The sequence below is a fragment of the Ovis aries genome, chromosome 24 (assembly GCF_016772045.2).
Source record: "Ovis aries strain OAR_USU_Benz2616 breed Rambouillet chromosome 24, ARS-UI_Ramb_v3.0, whole genome shotgun sequence".
NCBI lineage: Eukaryota > Metazoa > Chordata > Mammalia > Artiodactyla > Bovidae > Ovis > Ovis aries.
In genome coordinates, this window is record NC_056077.1 from 20,357,642 (window position 1) to 20,375,098 (window position 17,457).

At 44.9% G+C, this 17,457-nt stretch overlaps 1 protein-coding gene and 1 non-coding gene across 10 annotated transcripts in view; one reads left to right on the forward strand and one right to left on the reverse strand.

Moving 5' to 3' along the window:
• Positions 1 to 17,457, forward strand: part of VWA3A (von Willebrand factor A domain containing 3A) — a 54,782-nt gene that overhangs the window by 17,615 nt on the left and 19,710 nt on the right. For 6 of the 9 annotated variants that reach the window (XM_027961501.3, XM_060405809.1, XM_012104246.5 and 3 more), the window contains 10 exons: positions 262 to 368; positions 2,538 to 2,663; positions 2,958 to 3,066; positions 3,279 to 3,344; positions 5,647 to 5,772; positions 8,571 to 8,706; positions 8,815 to 8,918; positions 10,295 to 10,375; positions 11,147 to 11,241; positions 13,181 to 13,300. In XM_027961501.3, the coding sequence (XP_027817302.2) occupies positions 262 to 368; positions 2,538 to 2,663; positions 2,958 to 3,066; positions 3,279 to 3,344; positions 5,647 to 5,772; positions 8,571 to 8,706; positions 8,815 to 8,918; positions 10,295 to 10,375; positions 11,147 to 11,241; positions 13,181 to 13,300 (1,070 nt within the window). The remainder of the gene's footprint in view (positions 1 to 261; positions 369 to 2,537; positions 2,664 to 2,957; positions 3,067 to 3,278; positions 3,345 to 5,646; positions 5,773 to 8,570; positions 8,707 to 8,814; positions 8,919 to 10,294; positions 10,376 to 11,146; positions 11,242 to 13,180; positions 13,301 to 17,457) is intronic. The other 3 variants (XM_060405810.1, XM_027961507.3, XM_060405811.1) reach the window with 1 other exon arrangement.
• LOC114110693 (U6 spliceosomal RNA) lies at positions 16,774 to 16,881 on the reverse strand. Its single transcript, XR_003586936.1, has one exon. It is a non-coding gene; the product is annotated as a U6 spliceosomal RNA (small nuclear RNA).

Consider the following 17,457-nt stretch of genomic DNA (forward strand, 5'->3'; position numbering starts at 1 on the left):
GAAAGCCAGTCTCTGGAACTGGCTGACCACCCAGGCCCTACCGTGACCACGCACAGCCAAGGACAAGCTGGGATGGGCAGCTGGGGCACTCCACCTAGACCCCTGTGACCCCAGGGGCAGCAAGCAAATGTCAACTTGGGGCTGCTAAGCTGAGTCTTAAGCGAACCTGTTTCAGCACAGTTCGCATCTCAACCACAGCATGAGAGGTGAAGGCAAGCTCCGTATGACTCTGGGAGCCACTGATGTCCTCTTGCCCACCAGAACCTCATTGACGAGCAGCTGAGCCATAAAGAGAAGCTGTACATCCTGTCCTTCGGTGCCACAACCAGTGCCCTCTGGCCCAACCCAACAGAAGTCAGCACCTCCAGGTAAGTGATTGCCTGGCCTTGGCCTGGGTGTTTACCTGGTCATTTTCCTCCCTAAAAGTGTTAATGTCTTTATCAAATGATTAAAGTGCAAAATAAGTGAGACAGTTCACAAAAACAGAAACACAGGGAGCCAATACCTTTTGGAAAAGTCATCACCCCACGAGCACCACAAAATGAAAAGACCAGATACCATTTCTATCCATAAATCTAATAAAGATAGTTTTATTAGTATGAAAATGATACATGCTGATTTTCAGAAATTGCAGTATAGAAGGATAAAAATAGCAGATGAGTCTCCCTCTCACCCTAGTTCCGCTCCGTCACCTCCCAATAATAGTTTCTTCAATCTACTTCCACAGTCTTTGCACATATATGCATCTGTGTGTTTATCCTCATTTATTTAAACATAATCAAGAGAACATTACACTTTTTTTCATCTTGGCTTTGCACCTAATTTTCTCTCAGTATGTAGAGATCAACCTCTTTCTTTTTAATAGCTACCCACAATTCCACAGTTTTGTGCTTCCCAGGTGGCTCAGTGGTAAAGAATCCACCTGCCAATGCAGGAGACTTGGGTTCCATCCCCGCAAGATTCCCTGGAGAAGGAAATAGCAACCCACTCCAGCATTCTTGCCTAGGAAATCCCATGGACAGAGTGGTCTGGTGGGCTACAGTCCACGGGGTCTCAAAGAGTCAGACGCAACTTAACAACTAAGATGTAACTAAATGACTAAGAATTTCTACTAACTTATGCCTGAAAGTAGACATCTCTTTTCCAGGAAGAGAATAGCCTTGATTATCCATCATGCTTGGCACTTCACACGTACCTCTTACTCAATATTTATAGCCAACACATGGAATAGGATTACTATCCCAATTTTGCTGACAAGGAAAGTGAGACTCAGGTTAGGGAACATTTCTGAAATGGTAGTCAGGACTGGATTCCAAAGCACAGAGCGGATCCCAGGGAAAGCCACATGCTTAGGTTTCTGGAACGGAGGTTCCCTTGTCCAGCACTGGCCGCAGAGGGGTGCCCTTCTGGGTAGAGAAGTGCCCGTTCAGGCAGCATAGGCTTTGAATCCCAGCTCTGACAGTTACTGGGGGATCCTGACTCATCCTTTAACTCTCTCATTAGCAGAATAAGGTGAGGATACCTGCTTCTCACAGAGTTGTTGGCATGGGAAGTGCTTGGCATGGGGAAGGCACTCAGCAGATAAGATTGTTTGTTTATTTTTTATGATTTCAACCTCAAAGCTCCAGGATGTCAGACCTGGAAGTCACCTTGAGACCATCTAGCCAAGAGTTCCTCAACTGCAATTATTCCTGGATTTCCCTTGTGATTTTTGTCATATCCCTGCCACTTGTACTCTTATTTACTCTGTGCAACTTGTACTATTATTGATTTTAAAAATAACCCAGTATTTATTCTGAATGAAACTATCAATGCCATAACTGAGAAGCCTGTATCACTTGGCATAATTAGAAAGTTGCTATAAAAATAAATAGAAGGAAAGCAGACAAAACAGTAAGATTAAATTCCAGCTTGAAACCGATTGACTAGAGATGGCGCCAGGCCTGGGATTTGTTCTCTTTGTGAAAAAGGGAAATTCAACCGTTACAATAATGAAAGAGGCTTACTGGCAATGAGCTGAGGGGTTTTTTTGGGGGGTGGGTGTCAGAATGAAAGAGAAATGGCGAGACCAGAGCCGCCTCACTAGTTCCATGTGAGACAGTGAACCAGGAGAGCTCGGTATTGAGTCATTCCCCTATTGCCAGTAGTGTGTATTCCAGCCCATGTGGGATGTAGCCACACAGCTGTAGTGTCTTCTCTTCAAGACTCTTTAGGTTGGGGATTAACCCCATGTTTCAGGCTGAGATCTGCCTCCAGAAGAGTTGGAGGGGAAAGGAGCTAGGTCCCAGACCCCACGTAGCAGAGTCGCCTAGAAATTCAGGCCCTTGAGTCACACCTGGATTGAAGTCTCAGTGTTTCCAGTTACTTACAGTATCCCCTTGGGCAAGTCCTAACTCTGAGTCTCAGTTTCCTCATCTATAAAATGGGAATAAGGTATCCATCTCAAAGAATTATTGTTAGGCTCACACCAGCCCGTGTTTGTCCTGGGCCTGGTCCCTAGTATGAGTACTCTTATTAGGTTTTATCATTTTGCCTAGTCTCCAGGAACTCAAGCTTTGGGTGAAAAAACTGAAGCCGGACAGAGGCAGCAATCTGCTACAAGCCCTGAAGAAAGCCTTCGTTCTGAAGGGGCTGAATTCTCTGGTGACCATCATGGGAAGCTGGTAGGCCTGCTTTTCTAAGCTGATAACAGACCCAGGAAGTGATTGGAGAACCAAACCAATGTTAGAGAAAAGACCATCAAGCGTGACTCTTCACGTACTCTTGAGAGAGGGCTGTGTTGCCAGGACGTTCATCTACAGGTTTTTATGGCAGGGGGCCAGACAGGCCAAGCCTGAGGCCCACTATGCCCTGCCTCTTAACACAGGTGACCTGGGACACAGGTGATTTGGTAGAGGTTCTTTGGGAATTACCATCTTGCTGGAGTGCCCCCTTCTCTTCTTCCTTCTTCTTCCCAGCCCAGATCAGCCTTCTGAAATCCTGTCTGATTACATCCAACAGTCTACATTGGGAAGGGATCTCATTACCCACATCATCACCTACAAATGTGATGATCAGGTGCCGCCTGTAAGTACCCAAGAATCTTCAAGGCTTCCCTTGGATTGGCGATAGTGAGCTGGGCCAGCCTTTGAGGCCCCCAAGTTGTGGATCAGAATACAACTCTCCTTATATCTAGTTCTCCCATTGGTCAGCCCAGTTGGGAGGCTCAGACAAGGAAAAAGCTTGTAAGACTAGCGGCATTGCCCTAGGGAGGGCTGACTCTGTCTCCATCCCCACAGGCTGTTCTGAAGAACCTTGTGGAAGCTTTTGGGGGCTACTATCACTGCTACAGCCCAGAGACAGAGGTAAGCTCTTGGGCCAACACACTGCTCCCTCCTCCTATCCCTGCCTGCTTCCAAGGTTGTGCCTGGGGAATCTGGGCCAGAAAGATTCTTTGTGTGTACTGGCTTCCCTTCTCCCCAACTCAATGGGGTTACTCAAGTAAAATCAGATTAAAAAGAGAATGTGGGAAGAACAGAAACAACAAAAAGTCACAAGAGATTCTTTTGTCAGGGTGTATGATGAGTTGATTGGGCTACTCAGATCACTCAGTGGTAAAGAATTTGCCTGCAAACACAGGAGACATGGGTTCAATCCCTGGATCAGCAAGATCCACTGGAGGAGGAAATGACAGCCCACTTCAGTGTTCTTGCCTGGAGAATCCCATGGACAGAGGAGCCTGGCGGGCTACAGTCCATAAGGTCGCAGAGTTGGATGCATCTGAGCAACTGAGCATGCACACAGTGAGCTGGTTGCATGCTGACAGAATTCTGAATTCCTCCCCAGTTGCCATCAACATGGGCCCCACCCCACCTCTGCTCCCACCAAAGCTCTGAGTCGGAAGCAGTTGCTTCAGTTCCCTCTCCTAGGTAGACTCCATGTACTGCAAGAGACACACAGCAATCAATTCTGAATGAGCAAGTTAATTCTGTAGCAATCCATCCATTAGTCCTTGTCGCAGTTAATAATAACGTCACACACTCTGTGTCTGTAATGGAGATGACAGAAAATGTGTGCGTAAATCCATATGGCAGATTGAGAATCCAGCTGTCTGTTGAGCTACAGGCTGTGCCTTGCCTGCTAACTACTAACTGCCTAGAGGAAATGAATGTTTGCATCTCACAAGTATGTCCTAGTGTTACAAAGTCTAGGTCAGGCAACATTCTCCTTGGGCAAAACCCCTTGTTACCTCACTGGCCAGACTCTGTAGGAGTGACGTACTCCAAGGCTAGGAAGATACTATGGGTGAGTGAATGAAACTGGCTGGTTTAAGAAATATTTTCTCTTAAAAACCTGTGAACCTGTTGGCTTAGTTGTTGTTTTCCCACTCTCGATGGAGGTATGGGTAAAACAGATTTCATTGTTTTCTTTATTATGAGCAAAACAACAGTGCAAAGATGACGAAGAATTACAACTGAATCTGATGAGAACACAGCAGAGAGTGGTGAGGAATGTGATGAACAAAACAGCGCTTGCCCCAATGAATGAGACGCCTCTGCTCAGCCCTAGCCCATTATTAATTTGTTCTGCAGGAGTGACCCCCAGTGTTACCAGTCTTCTGATTTTCCAACAAGAGCCAGAAATCTGGATTTGTGTGTGTGTGTGATTTCGTTTCATTTTTAAAAAATTAAGGGACTTCCCTGGTGGTCCAGTGGCTAAGACGCCATGCTCCCAATGCAGGGGGCCTGCGTTTGATCTCTGATCAGGGAGCTAGATCCGGCATACCACAACTAAGACCCAGAGCAGCCAAATAAATAAATAAATATTTAAAAATGGAGAAAATTCTCATAAATAAAGTGAACAACAGTGGCACTTTTTATACTCACAATGTTGTGTGACCACCACCTTTATTTAGCTCCAAAACATTTCCATCTCCCCTAAAGGAAACTCTGTACCCTTAAAACAATTACTCCCCATTCCCCCTTCCCTGCAGCCCCAGCTCATTGTCAATCTGCTTTCCATCTCTCGGGATTTACCCATTGTGGATATTTCATGTCCATCTTTTTTCACTCAGCATCATGTTTTCAAGATGCATCTGTGTTCTAACATGTATCAGAACTTCATTCTTTTTATGGTTGAATAATATTCCATTTTCTGAATATACTACCTCTTGTTTATCCATTCATCAGTCAATGGATATTTGAACTGCTGTGAACTGGTATGATTATTGGTGGATAAGTATCTGAGTCCCTGTTTTCAATTATTGTAGGTACATAGCTAGGAGTAGAAATGCTAGGTCATGTAGTAATTCTGTTTAATTTTTTGAGTAGCCACCAAACTGTTCTCCACAGCAGCTGCACCATTTTACGGTTCCACCTGCACCCCTCAAGTTCCAATTCTCCAGTGTTCGCCAACACTTGTTATAGTCCTTTAATAATTATTATTATAGCTAGGGGAATCTTCAACTATTTAAAACACTGCAAGCCAATAATGTACAAATAGAACAGGCATTGGCAGGTTCTGCACATGGATCCTGTTTATAACATCCGCTTTGAAGAGCATGCCACTCCGCCCTAGGGATTCATGTGGCGGCCTGCCCTTTCCCACCTCGGCCACTGCCGGTAACCAGGTGACTACTGGGTGACTGATTGTCCCCACCACCCCCAGGTCTGCAGCAGCCGGGAGGTGGATGAGCTCCTAGCAGAAATCCAAAAGGCCCAGAGTCTCCGGGACCACATGCAAGCCCTGCACCCCAACGCCCCCTGTGAGAAGTCCACCAGCGTGATGCAGGAGGTAGGTGCTGAGAGCCAGAGCTCAGACCTTCCAGGAGGCACGCAGCTGGCCTCACCATGCTCTCTCGCGTCTCACCTGTCACTCAGGGCGTGGCTGCCAGGCCCCCAAAAGTGGAGTAAAGCGAGGCCCCGCCCCCTTGCAGCCCCCACAGCTCTGAACTGCCACAGCCTCTGCTGGAAGGATCCTGGTGGATTTTCTAACTGGAAAAAAAAAATGTATTTCAGAGAAAGGCCATCAGGCCTCTGCCACCCCTTCCACTTAAACAGTGTCCCTCCCTTCCCTCCAATTTGGAGAATGATGAAAACCTCAGCTACACAGGGTAGGAGGTCTGGAGACATCTTCTCACCAGCATCTCATTCATTCGGGGCAAAGGCCCTGCTTGAGGGCATTTAATTTATCAGCAGAATAACTCAGAAAGTTTATGGACAAAAGCGCCATAAAAGCTGTGCTCTGTTTAGACAGCATAGACAACTTAGCTGTGGACAGAAGAGAACTGGAAACGCTTCTATAGCATCACAGAGTGAAGGTATGGACTTGGGATACCAAACGTTTTGACCTGGCTAGTTGTCATGAAAGAAACACAGCACTAGACTGAGGTCTTGAATTTTAGTTTCAACTCTTCTACTGATTACCTATCAGTTCAGTTCAGTCGCTCAGTCGTGTCCGACTCTTTGCAACTCCGTGAACTGTGGCACACCAGGCTTCCCTGTCCTTCACCAACTCCCAGACCTTGGTCAAACTCATGTTCATTGAGTCGATGATCTCTCATCCTCCGTCGTCCCCTTGTCCTCCTGCCTTCAATCTTTCCCAGCATTAGGGTCTTTTCCAGTGAGTCAGTTCTTCACATCTGGTAGCCAAAGTATTGGAGTTTCAGCTTCAGCATCAGTCCTTCCAATGAGTATTCAGGACTGATTTCCTTTAGGATTGACTGGTTTGGTCTCCTTGCACTCCAAGAGACTCTCAAGAGTCTTCTCAAACTCCACAGCCTCCGGGACCATGTGATTACCTATAAACAATAACAATAATTAATGGTTTTCATTTCCTGAGTGTGTAGACACTTAAGATAGGCACAAGGCTTAATCTTTTAAAATGCCTTATTTTATCTTACGGCAATGGTCTCCAGCAGATATGTTATTTTACAGATGAGAAAACAGAAGTTGAGTTTAAATACTTTGCCTGAGATCACAGAGATAAAAGCTGATTAGTCTCGATTGAACTCAGGTCTTCTTGATGTCAGAATCTTGCCAGGAGTTTCCCAAAATGAAATGCTCTTGTAGTTTTCAAAATACTACTTGTAGTTTGCAAAATAATGATAAGGTGATATACAGATTAACATTCTTTTAAATGTCATATATTTAAAACTAGCTCATTATGGTAGAAATAGAGCTTTCTGAAATTATTTAAGTACTAGGAATTCTCTGACAGTTTCAGTATTTCGGACTTGGTGCGTTCACTACCAAGAGCCAAAATTCGATCCCTGGTCGGAGAACTAAGATCCCACATTCTGTAAGGCATGGCCAAAAACAAAGTATATATATATATATATGTATATATATATATGTATATATATATATATATATATAAAATTAAGTACAAAAAGGGGTCCATTAAAATCAAAATAAATGTTAGTAAAATTAATAATTAAAAAGACTTAGTGTTACTTGTTTGATTTTTTAAAATATTGAGTAAATAACAATATAGGGCTTCCCTGGTGGCTTAGTGGTAAAGAATCGACATGTAAATGCAGGAGACACGAGTTTAATCCCTGAGTCGGGAAGATTCCCTAGAGTGGAAGATGGCAACCCACTCCAGTATTCTTGCCTGGGAAATCCCATGGACAGAGGGGCCTGGTGGGCTACAGCCCATGGGGTCACAAAAGAGTCGGACATGACTTAGTGACTAAACAACAACAACAACAAATAACAGTACGGTGGTACTCAGATATAGCAGATTTCATGACGGTGGTTCTCAAATGTCTGAAGTTTGGAAATCGCTATTTTGTGCTTTCCTCATACACAAGCTATGTGACTTAACCTCTCAGAACCTCAGGTTTTCAGTTGTAAATGTGGGCAAGGGAGTCTAGGCTAGATCAGGGCTCCCTAAATGATTTGGTACAGGAGTTGCTTTTTAGTTCCCCGGAGCTTATGTTTTGTGCCCATGGCAGGGCCACTTGTCATCTTGGAGTCCGTGGTGCTGATTCAGATGGTAAGGGTGGGAAGTGGTTAGGAGGATGGACAGATGACAGAGGAAGTGAGTTGCTGGGTACAGCTCTGTCTTCTCCTGGAAATTCCACATATCTCTCAAGATAGGGATGGGACTATGGGAGGGAAAGGCAAAACTGCCTGTAATTTAACAGGTAATGTTTTAAGAGAGCTTCCCTGGTAGCTCAGCTGATAAAGAATCCGCCTGCAATGCAGGAGACCTCAGTTCAATTCGTGGGTCAGGAAGATCCCCTGGAGAAGGAAGGGATAAGCTACGCACTCCAGTATTTTTGGGCTTCCCTGGTGGCTCAGACAGTAAAGAATCTGCCTGCAGTGTGGGAGACCTGGGTTCGATCCCTGGGTTGGGAAGATCCCCTGGAAGAGGGCATGGCAACACACTCCATTATTCTTGCCTGGAGAATCCCCACAGACAGAGGAACCTGGCTGGCTACAGCCCACGGGGTCACAAAGAGTCAGACACAACTGAAAGACTAAGCACAATGTTTTAAGATGCTCCCTTGGGTGGGTGGGGAAAGGCTGTGGACTTTTCAGCTCTATAATATGATTATGTAATGATGATTTTTCATTTCAACTTAGATTTCCACAGAGGTTGCAAAGAGTTCACTCATGAGTCTCTTGCCTAAACCCCCAAAGCATGAGGATCCCCTCATGATTGAGTTCCCAAACTTGGACATGACTTCTGCAGAATGGCTGAAGACCAATAGCCTGAAAGGTAAATCCCCAGAGAGGGAAGAACCCAAGATGCAGACGACTGACCGAAGGCATGAACCCTTCGGGGCTTCATGAGCCATGCCTCAAACCCCACCATTTATTTTTACAGCCAAGAAGCTAAGCCTTTATCAGGTTCTGGCACCCAATGCATTCTCTCCCGTGGAGGAATTTGTGCCTATTCTCCGGAAAACAGTATCATCAACTATCCATGAGGTAACTCAGATTCAGAGTTCTGTCCAGACCTTTGCCGTGGAGCTCCTGTGTGGTATTTCCTTTCTGAAATGTTCGGGAAATAGAGGTCATGAGACAGAGCCCAAGGAGCAGGAGCTGAGGGCTTGGAGTGGGATGCAGGCTTTCCACCCAGGACTCTAGAACTCTCACCAAATCTACCCTAGCTGCTGTTTTTCAAAGATACAAAAAATGAAACTTGGGAGATTGGGGAAAGAGGGAGTACATCGGGCACCATAGTCACCCCCTCCATGAAGGTTTCCTCCTCGTCATTCAGAACACGCTCTCTCTCTGGACCCTCGCTCTACCTGATACAGACTTCTCCTATTGCTCCTGTGATGCGCGTTTGTGTGTATTTGTTACATGTCTAATGCCCACCGGGGTATGAGCCCTATAAAAGAAACAACTCTTCCCCAACACTCTGTCCCCTATACGTAGTACAAGTAAGCAGTCAAGGAATGTCTGTGTGCGTGGACAGAAGACTGGAAAGAGGGGGGAAAAGGCTGAGTGAGTGGATGGATGGAAATGATAAATGAATAGGTAAAAGAATGGATGGGTGGATGGAAATATGAACAGATGGAAGGACAGATAACAGGATAGAACAAAAAGATGAAAGGATGAAAGTCAAGATTAAATGAAGGATAAAGGGTGGAGAAGTGGAAGGACAGTGTAATAGGTGAACAGAAGGATCAGTCAGTGGAGGGACTTCCCTGGTGGTGCAGTGGTTGAGACTCTGCACTCCCATTACAGGGGCATGGGTCCGATCCCTGGTCAGGGGACTGTGATCCCACAGGCAGCGAGGCAAGGCCAGAGAAGAGAAGATCAGTGAAAAGACAGAAGAATGAAAGGAAAGAGACAGGGGAGGTCTAGTTCTGGCAGCCCATAGATGAATGACTAGATGGAAGGAGAGACAGAGATACAGATATGACAGCTTGATGGAGGATGAATGAACAGAATGAACAAATTTGATTTTCAAAGTGTGTTTCCCACGTGGGTTTCCAAATCTAAGAACTTATGACTATAGTATGTTTTAAATCTCCAACTCTGCTATTACCAAAACTTCTAACCATATCTTGTAATAAAGACACTGATGTTCAGAAGAGCCTCCTGAGAAGGGAGCTGGCTTGCGGTCAGACCTGGTTCATTCAGGGGACTGTGTCCTAAAGTCCCTCAGCTGCCAGCTCCAGACAAGTCAATGGCCTGGTGATGGGGAGGGGCACAAACCACCCGCAGATGTGTTAAGAGCCCATTTCCCTCTCTTGCATCTGACTTGGAGAACCCAGTGACCCATTTAAACTCAAAATCCTTCCTCACTTGTGCTTCTGTTCACCTGCTCCCCTCCTGGCCACACATGCATGCAGAAGGCAATGGTGCAGTTTGAATGGCATGACGGGACAGTGAAGAATATTCATGTGGACTTGCCCTTCTTGTACGAGTACCAGGTCAGTGCTGGGTCCCATCAGTCAGAATGTGGGGTGTGGGGAGGGGGATGGCAGGAAGGTGTCGTGGAATGTGGAGGCACCAAGCCAGTGACAGAACGCCCTCCTGTAAACAGACTGTGCTCCACCACAGGCCCTTCTGGAGCTTTCTCCTCCTCCTCTCCAGGCAGGAACCCGGATGCCTTAAACAAAAACCTCTAATCCTTTTGGTCAAGATTTACCTCCTCCCCATTTGAGGCAATGAAATACTCTGACTCTTCCCTTCCTAGGCTTGTGACAGACGAGTACAGGCTTATATCTCTCTCTCTCTTTAAACAAATGTTCATTTATCTATCTATTTTTGGCTATGCTGGGTCTTTGTTGCTGCGCACAGGCTCTCTCTAGTGCAGCAAGCAGGGGCTGCTCCCTAGTTGTATTGCTGGGTCTTCTCATTGCAATGGTTTCTCTTTTTGCAGAGCATGGGCACAGTCTTCAGTGGTTGTGGCTCACGGGCTCCCAGAGTCGGGGCTCAGTAGCTGTAGGACATGGGTTTAGTTGCCCTGTGGCATGTGGAATCTTTCTGCACCAGGTATCGAACTGGTGTTCCCTGCATTGGCAGGCGGATTCTTAACCTCTGGGCCACAAGGGAAGTCCTAGGACATGCTTTAGAGGGATTTTTGTACTGCCTGGATACCCATGGCCTTGACACACCATTCCCAGAAGCCAAGTGGGGTACACCCTCTTCCCCCACATGCTCTGTGCAGTGCTGACTGTGTATGACCCATGAGTTTGCAGAAACAGCTCAGCAGAGCCATGCGGATGTATGAGAGACGGATCGAGTGGCTCTCCTTGGCCAGCAGAAGAATCTGGGGCACCGTCTGTGAAAAAAGGTAACTTCCTCCAGTAGTGTTCTTGTCCTTCATGGTGTCTTGTGTGACACAGCACTCATTCAACTTATGAATTTCCTGTTAGTAGCATCAGAATCCATCATTTAGATTAAGGATCAATATGGCTCAGCAGAACCCCTGGAGGGAAAAGTCACCACCATTAACTACAACCTCAAGAATAGCATCACTGTGTCACTCAGGAGTCTTTGTTAAAAAGCAAAAGAAACTAAGTGCAGATTGAAACAAATCAGGGAAGTCTGGTTAAAGTAACTATATTCTAAAGTAGATTTGGTAGCTGTCTTCAGGCCTGGCTTGATCCAGAGATTCATATATGTCAGGAATTTCTTTCCAACCCTCAGTTCCATTTTCCTCTTTCTTGACTTTGTTTTTAGGTAGGCTGCCCCCTCTAGGGAGCAAGATAGCCACCCAAAGTTCCCAACTTCCTCCCTTCCAGTTTAGCACTTCCAGGGTTTAGGGCATGGGTCCACTCGTGAGCCACTTGGGCCAAGAGGATTTGATGTTCTTATTGCCTGGGGTCTAACATCCACTTTAAAGCTTGGGCTGGGGTCAGCTCTACTCAACTCAAGTGGACCATTACAGACAAAGGTATTCCCCCCCACACCAGAAAAAAAGATCAAGATGCTGTTTTGAGCAGAGGTAATGGATGCTGAGTAGGAAAAAACTGTAGGTATCTATTATATCATTACCATTCCATACCGTACATAATGCATTACCACTTATTTTATATTAGAAGTTTGTAATACCATTCATCCGCTCTAATTTTTAACTCTCAAAGCAACCCCTTGAAAAGTCTTATTATCGTTTATATAGTTAAATATGCCAAGGAACAGGCTTCCAAGGTGGTGCAGTAGTAAAGAATCTGACTGCTAATGCAGGAGATGCAAGAGACTCAGGTTCAATCCCTGAGTCAGGAAGATCCCCTGGAGTAGGAAATGGCAGCCCATTCCAGTATTCTTGCATGGAGAGTTCCATGGACAGAGGAATCTGGCAGACTACAGTCCATGGGGCCGCAAAGAGTCAGACATGACTGAGCACACACACAAACGCATGGCAAGGATCAGAGAGGTGCTGTGACTTGCCTAAGGCCCCACAGAAAGTGGGACTCGAATTAAGGTCTTCTGATGTTATATCAGGTGAGTTTTCTTTTGCTAATCCATAGCTGTCTCAAAATGAGAATGAGGGGAGGAGACAGGACGATAAGATCTAAAGAGAAGGCTCAACACTGTTGCTCCTGCTGCTAAGTCGCTTCAGTCGTGTCCGACTCTGTGCGACCCCATAGACAGAAGCCCACCAGGCTCCCCCGTCCCTGGGATTCTCCAGGCAAGAACACTGGAGTGGGTTGCTATTTCCTTCTCCAATGCATGAAAGTGAAAAGTGAAAGCAAAGTCGCTCCGTCGTGTCCGACTCTCAGCGACCCCATGGACTGCAGCCTACCAGGCTCCTCTGTCCATGGGATTTTCCAGGCAAGGGTACTGGAGTAGGATGCCATTGCCTTTGCCATTGCAAGAGATCTTAAAACAGAGAGAGAAAATAAAAAGATACATTTCCCCAAAGGCCCCAGTTATACCTAATTCCCCATCTAACTTGCTTGGCTTGTTTGTTTTCCCTTCACAGACCCCAATCTACTGTCGTATCGAATGCTAGTGATTTAAAACAAGGAAACGTATGAAATCATTATATGCAGTCCTGCCCTTAAACTGTCCACCACGAGGCTTTATTCCATGATAGACCTTCCTGCAGCAAAGGTTCCATGACCCTCAGGCTACTGCCTGTGTTGACCTCAAACCACGGAGAAGATTTGGCCAGGGGTGAATTTGGCATGCAGAACTCCCCTGGAAAAAACGTTAAATAGTAAAATGGAACAGAATAAACATTATCTGAGAGATTCGGTTCTCCTCTTAAAGCTTGTGTTTCTTTTTAGGGTGGTTATACTGCTCGATATCTCCGTGACCAATTCCATGTACATTATTCATATCCAGCACTCCCTGCGCCGCCTGCTGGAGGAGCAGCTGTCCAACAAGGACTGCTTCAACATCATTGCGTACGCAGCAGCTTCTCCTGGTGGGGAGGTCGTGGGCACTAGGCCGCCATCGCCAGGCTGAGGCTTCTGGCAGGACGACAGATGTATGGGCAGCCGGCCTCCCAGGAGGGCTGTCCGTTTATCTCATTTGAACCATCTTGTTTGGGGCACTGAATAATTAAATGGTTGTAGGACGGTCCCCCTGGGCTGAAGGTGATAAGCAGCCCCAAAACACACTGTTTGATCAGCCAGGATAAAGTAACTCAGCCTGTTGCCCCATTTGGCTCCCAAGCTGATAAACACAAAAGAGAAAAAGAAGGGTCCCCAGGCTTGGCTCCTACCTCAGTTCTAGCAAGCCACGATATTTTAAATATTCAGAATTCCAATTATAAATTTTAATTGTACATAGATCTATCAATATTATTATTATATATAGTGATATGTCATATAGATTATATACAGCTATATAGAATTAAATTATACCTTTATATATAAAACTACATGGTTCCATTATGTATAAAACTATGTGTTTAAGTTATATATAAGTAAGTGTGCATGCTGCATGCTAAGTAGCTGCAGTTGTGTCTGACTCTTTAAGACCCTATGGACCCCCATGGACTGTAACCTACCAGGCTTCTCTGTCCATGGGCTTCTCCAGGCAAGAATACTGGAATGGATCACCATTTCCTTCTCTAAGGGATCTTCCTGATCCAGGAATCGAACCCATGTCTCTTATGTCTCCTGCATTGGCAGTTGGGTTATTTTTAACCACTGGAACACCTGGGAAGCCCTTATATAAGTATATATAATATAAATTAATACTATATAGCTATATATTTAAATTATGTATTTTATACATAATTATGTATATAAATTTTAACTATAAGTAAATTTAACTTAAAGGATAAATATTTAATATGTAGTTTTACTACATATGTTTAAATTATATATGACTATATAATAGTATAGGTATTTAAGTTATAGGTCTATATAGTTACTTATATTTTTATCTATAAAGTATATATAATTTAAATATATGTAGTTATATATATATATATTTACACAACTTCACATCATATAGGGAGTATTCTAAACCTACTAAGTCAGCAGTTTAATATTACATATTAAACTGTACCAGAGCCTAATCATTCCCTAATAAATTCTACAGAAAAATGCTTAGAGAAGCATTTTGGACAAGATTTTCATTCACTCATCCCATTCATTCATTTAACAAACTTTTATTGAAAGGCTGCCATGTACTGTAGGTATGCTAGGCATTAGGGATATAGAAGTTAACATACATGATACCTGTCCTTAAGGAACTTATCACCTAGTAGTAGGAAGCAGAAATGTTAAAATATAAATGCTATTAAATGTTTTCTGAAGGAATAAGTAGAAGGCAGGATATGGGACCGCAAGTCCCATATCGACTCAAAGGCAGAGTCAGTTCATTCACCTGGGAAGAGTGAGGTCAGGAAATCTTAGCTGAGTCTTGACAAAGGGCAGGTGTTTCCCGGCACACAGAAGAGACGGGGAATGTGGAGAAGGGGCCTTCTGGTGCAGGGAGCAGCGTGAGCAGAGCACAGAGGTGTGATGTGTGACACAACCTTGGGGGACCTGCAGTGTGAGTAGCTGAGTGTGAACAAAGGGTGAGAGAGAGAACCGGATGGCCCAGAAATGAAAGGAAACACCAGCTGATGGAGGCTTTAAACAGGAGCTTTTATACTGGAGGACATACAGATATTGAAGGATTTTAAGCAAGATAATAATCTTGAAACACTTGAGTTACAAGGTGAAGGACAGGCTGAAGGGATGCGATACTGGAGGGGAGATCTGAGCCAAGGCAGTGGGAATGAAGACAGGGGGCCTGTGAGGGGTGCCCAGGGTTACATATGCAGAATGCAGCCACTGCTTGGCTGTAGGGGACGAGGGAATGGTGAAGGGGTGTGCCAGGTGGAGCAGAGTTTGGAAGATAAACACAGTCTGAGATCCTTAAGAGTTTGGAGAGTCTCCTGGTTGGAGCTCTAGCCACCAGCATAAGTGGAAGACATGGGAGGGCATGCGTTGCACCTGTGGAGATGCGATGGAGGAGAGATGCCAACCAAGGTCAGAATTGGGGACAAGCTGCGATTTAGATGGCAGAGAAAGGGAACCACCTAAGAAACAAGAGGAGCAGTCCAAGAGGCAGGAGGAAAACCTGGAGAGAAAGCTGTTTTCCCCTTTCCCGAGGGAAAGGAGGATCTTGGAAAGAAACAGAGTTAGGGCCTGCAGAAGCAAAGTAGGAAGGAGAAGCAGGAATTCTCTGAATCTGGCAATAGAGCTCCCTGACTGGAAAACAATGAGACATAATGGTTTTGCAGTTCAGTTTGGCAAACATTTAAAAGATTGATAGTACCCAATGCTGATGATAATTTGGTGAAAAGGGCACTCCTGGAAAGTATTGGTGGAAATGTAATTTGGTACAGCTCTTGTATTACACTTTTTAAAATTGGAAGTGTAGTTGACTTGGTGCTTCCCTGGTAGCTCAGCTGGTAGAGAGTCTGCCTGCAATGCAGGAGACCCGTTCGATTCCTGGCTCAGGAAGATCCCCTGGAGAAGCGATAGGCTACCCACTCCAGTATTCTTGGGCTTCCCTGGTGGCTCAGGCAGTAAAGAATCTGCTTGCAATGCAGGAGACCTGGGTTCAATCCCTGGATCGGGAAGTTCCCCTGAAAGAAGGCGTAGCAACCCACTCCAGTATTCTTGCCTGGAGAATCTCCATGGACAGAGGAGCCTGGTGGGCTACAGTCCATGAGGTTGCAAAGAGTCGGACACGACTGAGCAACTAAGCACAGCACACACAGCATAGTTGATTTGGGCTTCCCAGGGGGGCTCAGTGGTAAAAATTCCACCTGCCAATGCAGGAGGCACAAGAAATGTGTGTTTGGACCCTGGGTCAAGAAGATCCCCCTAGAGGAGGATCTTGGAGGAGGAAATGGCAACCCACTCCAGTATTCTTGCCTGGAGAATCCCATGGACAGAGGAGCCTGGCAGGCTCTAGTCCATAGGGTGGCAAAAAATCAGATACAACTGACCACACAGGCACATAGTTGATTTACGATGTGAGTTTCAGGTGTACAGCAAAGTGATTTAGTTACATACTGTATAAGTGAAGTTGCTCAGTCATGCCCAACTCTTTGCGACCCCATGGATAGTAGCCTGCACCAAGCTCCTCCATCCATGGGATTTTCAAGGCAAGAGTACTGGAGTGGGTTGCCATTTCCTTCTCCAGGGAATCTTCCCAACCCAGGGATCGAACCCAGGTCTCTCACATTGTAGACAGATGCTTTACCATCTGAGTCACCAGGGAAGTCATATACTATATACATAGTTTTTCAGATTCATTTCCCTTATAAGTTATTGCAAAATATTGAGTATAGTTCCCTGTGCTAAACAGTAGGTCAACAAGACAGTAGGTCTTGTTGGTTATTTGTTTTGTATATAATAATGTGTATATGTTAATCCCAAGTGCCTAATATTTTGTGTATCATCTTCACACAGGGGCCATGCTAATCTTCTCTGTATGGTTCCAATTTTAGTATATGTGCTACTGAAATAAGCCCTGAGTCAGTATGGTCTATGTTCCTTCAATTAAACCTTTATGAAATATCCAAAGGAAATATTAAGATGACTGTGCAGAGATTACCTTGAAGGGATTTTCAATGCAGCATTCTGATAATTGACAAACCTGGAGAAAAACAAGAGGGAATTGGTAAAATAAACCTGACTGTAGGATTCTATGCAACTATTCAAAAGACTGTGGGAGAGTTATGTGAGTACATTTAGAAAACTTCCTCAATAAGTCCAAATGAAAGGAAATAAATAGTATAGGTTATGTAATTCCATTTCTTTTATCTTGCCGGAAATTTTTTTTAAATTATTGTGTAAAGTGAAAAAATAACCATGTTGAGCTGACGCCCACCCTCTTTCTCAGTACCCTGAGGTTTCCAAACTCTCTTCACAAACTTGCAATTACTATCCATTAGGCTGTAACACTGATTTATGGGAGAAAACAAGGTCACCAGGGTGGGAAGAAAGGCTATAATTCCACTTCTATCAATATATCTTTATCTAACAGTTTTTAATCCGAAAAGAATATAAAACAAAGAGTTAACAGAAATTTGGAGGGAGGGATAACA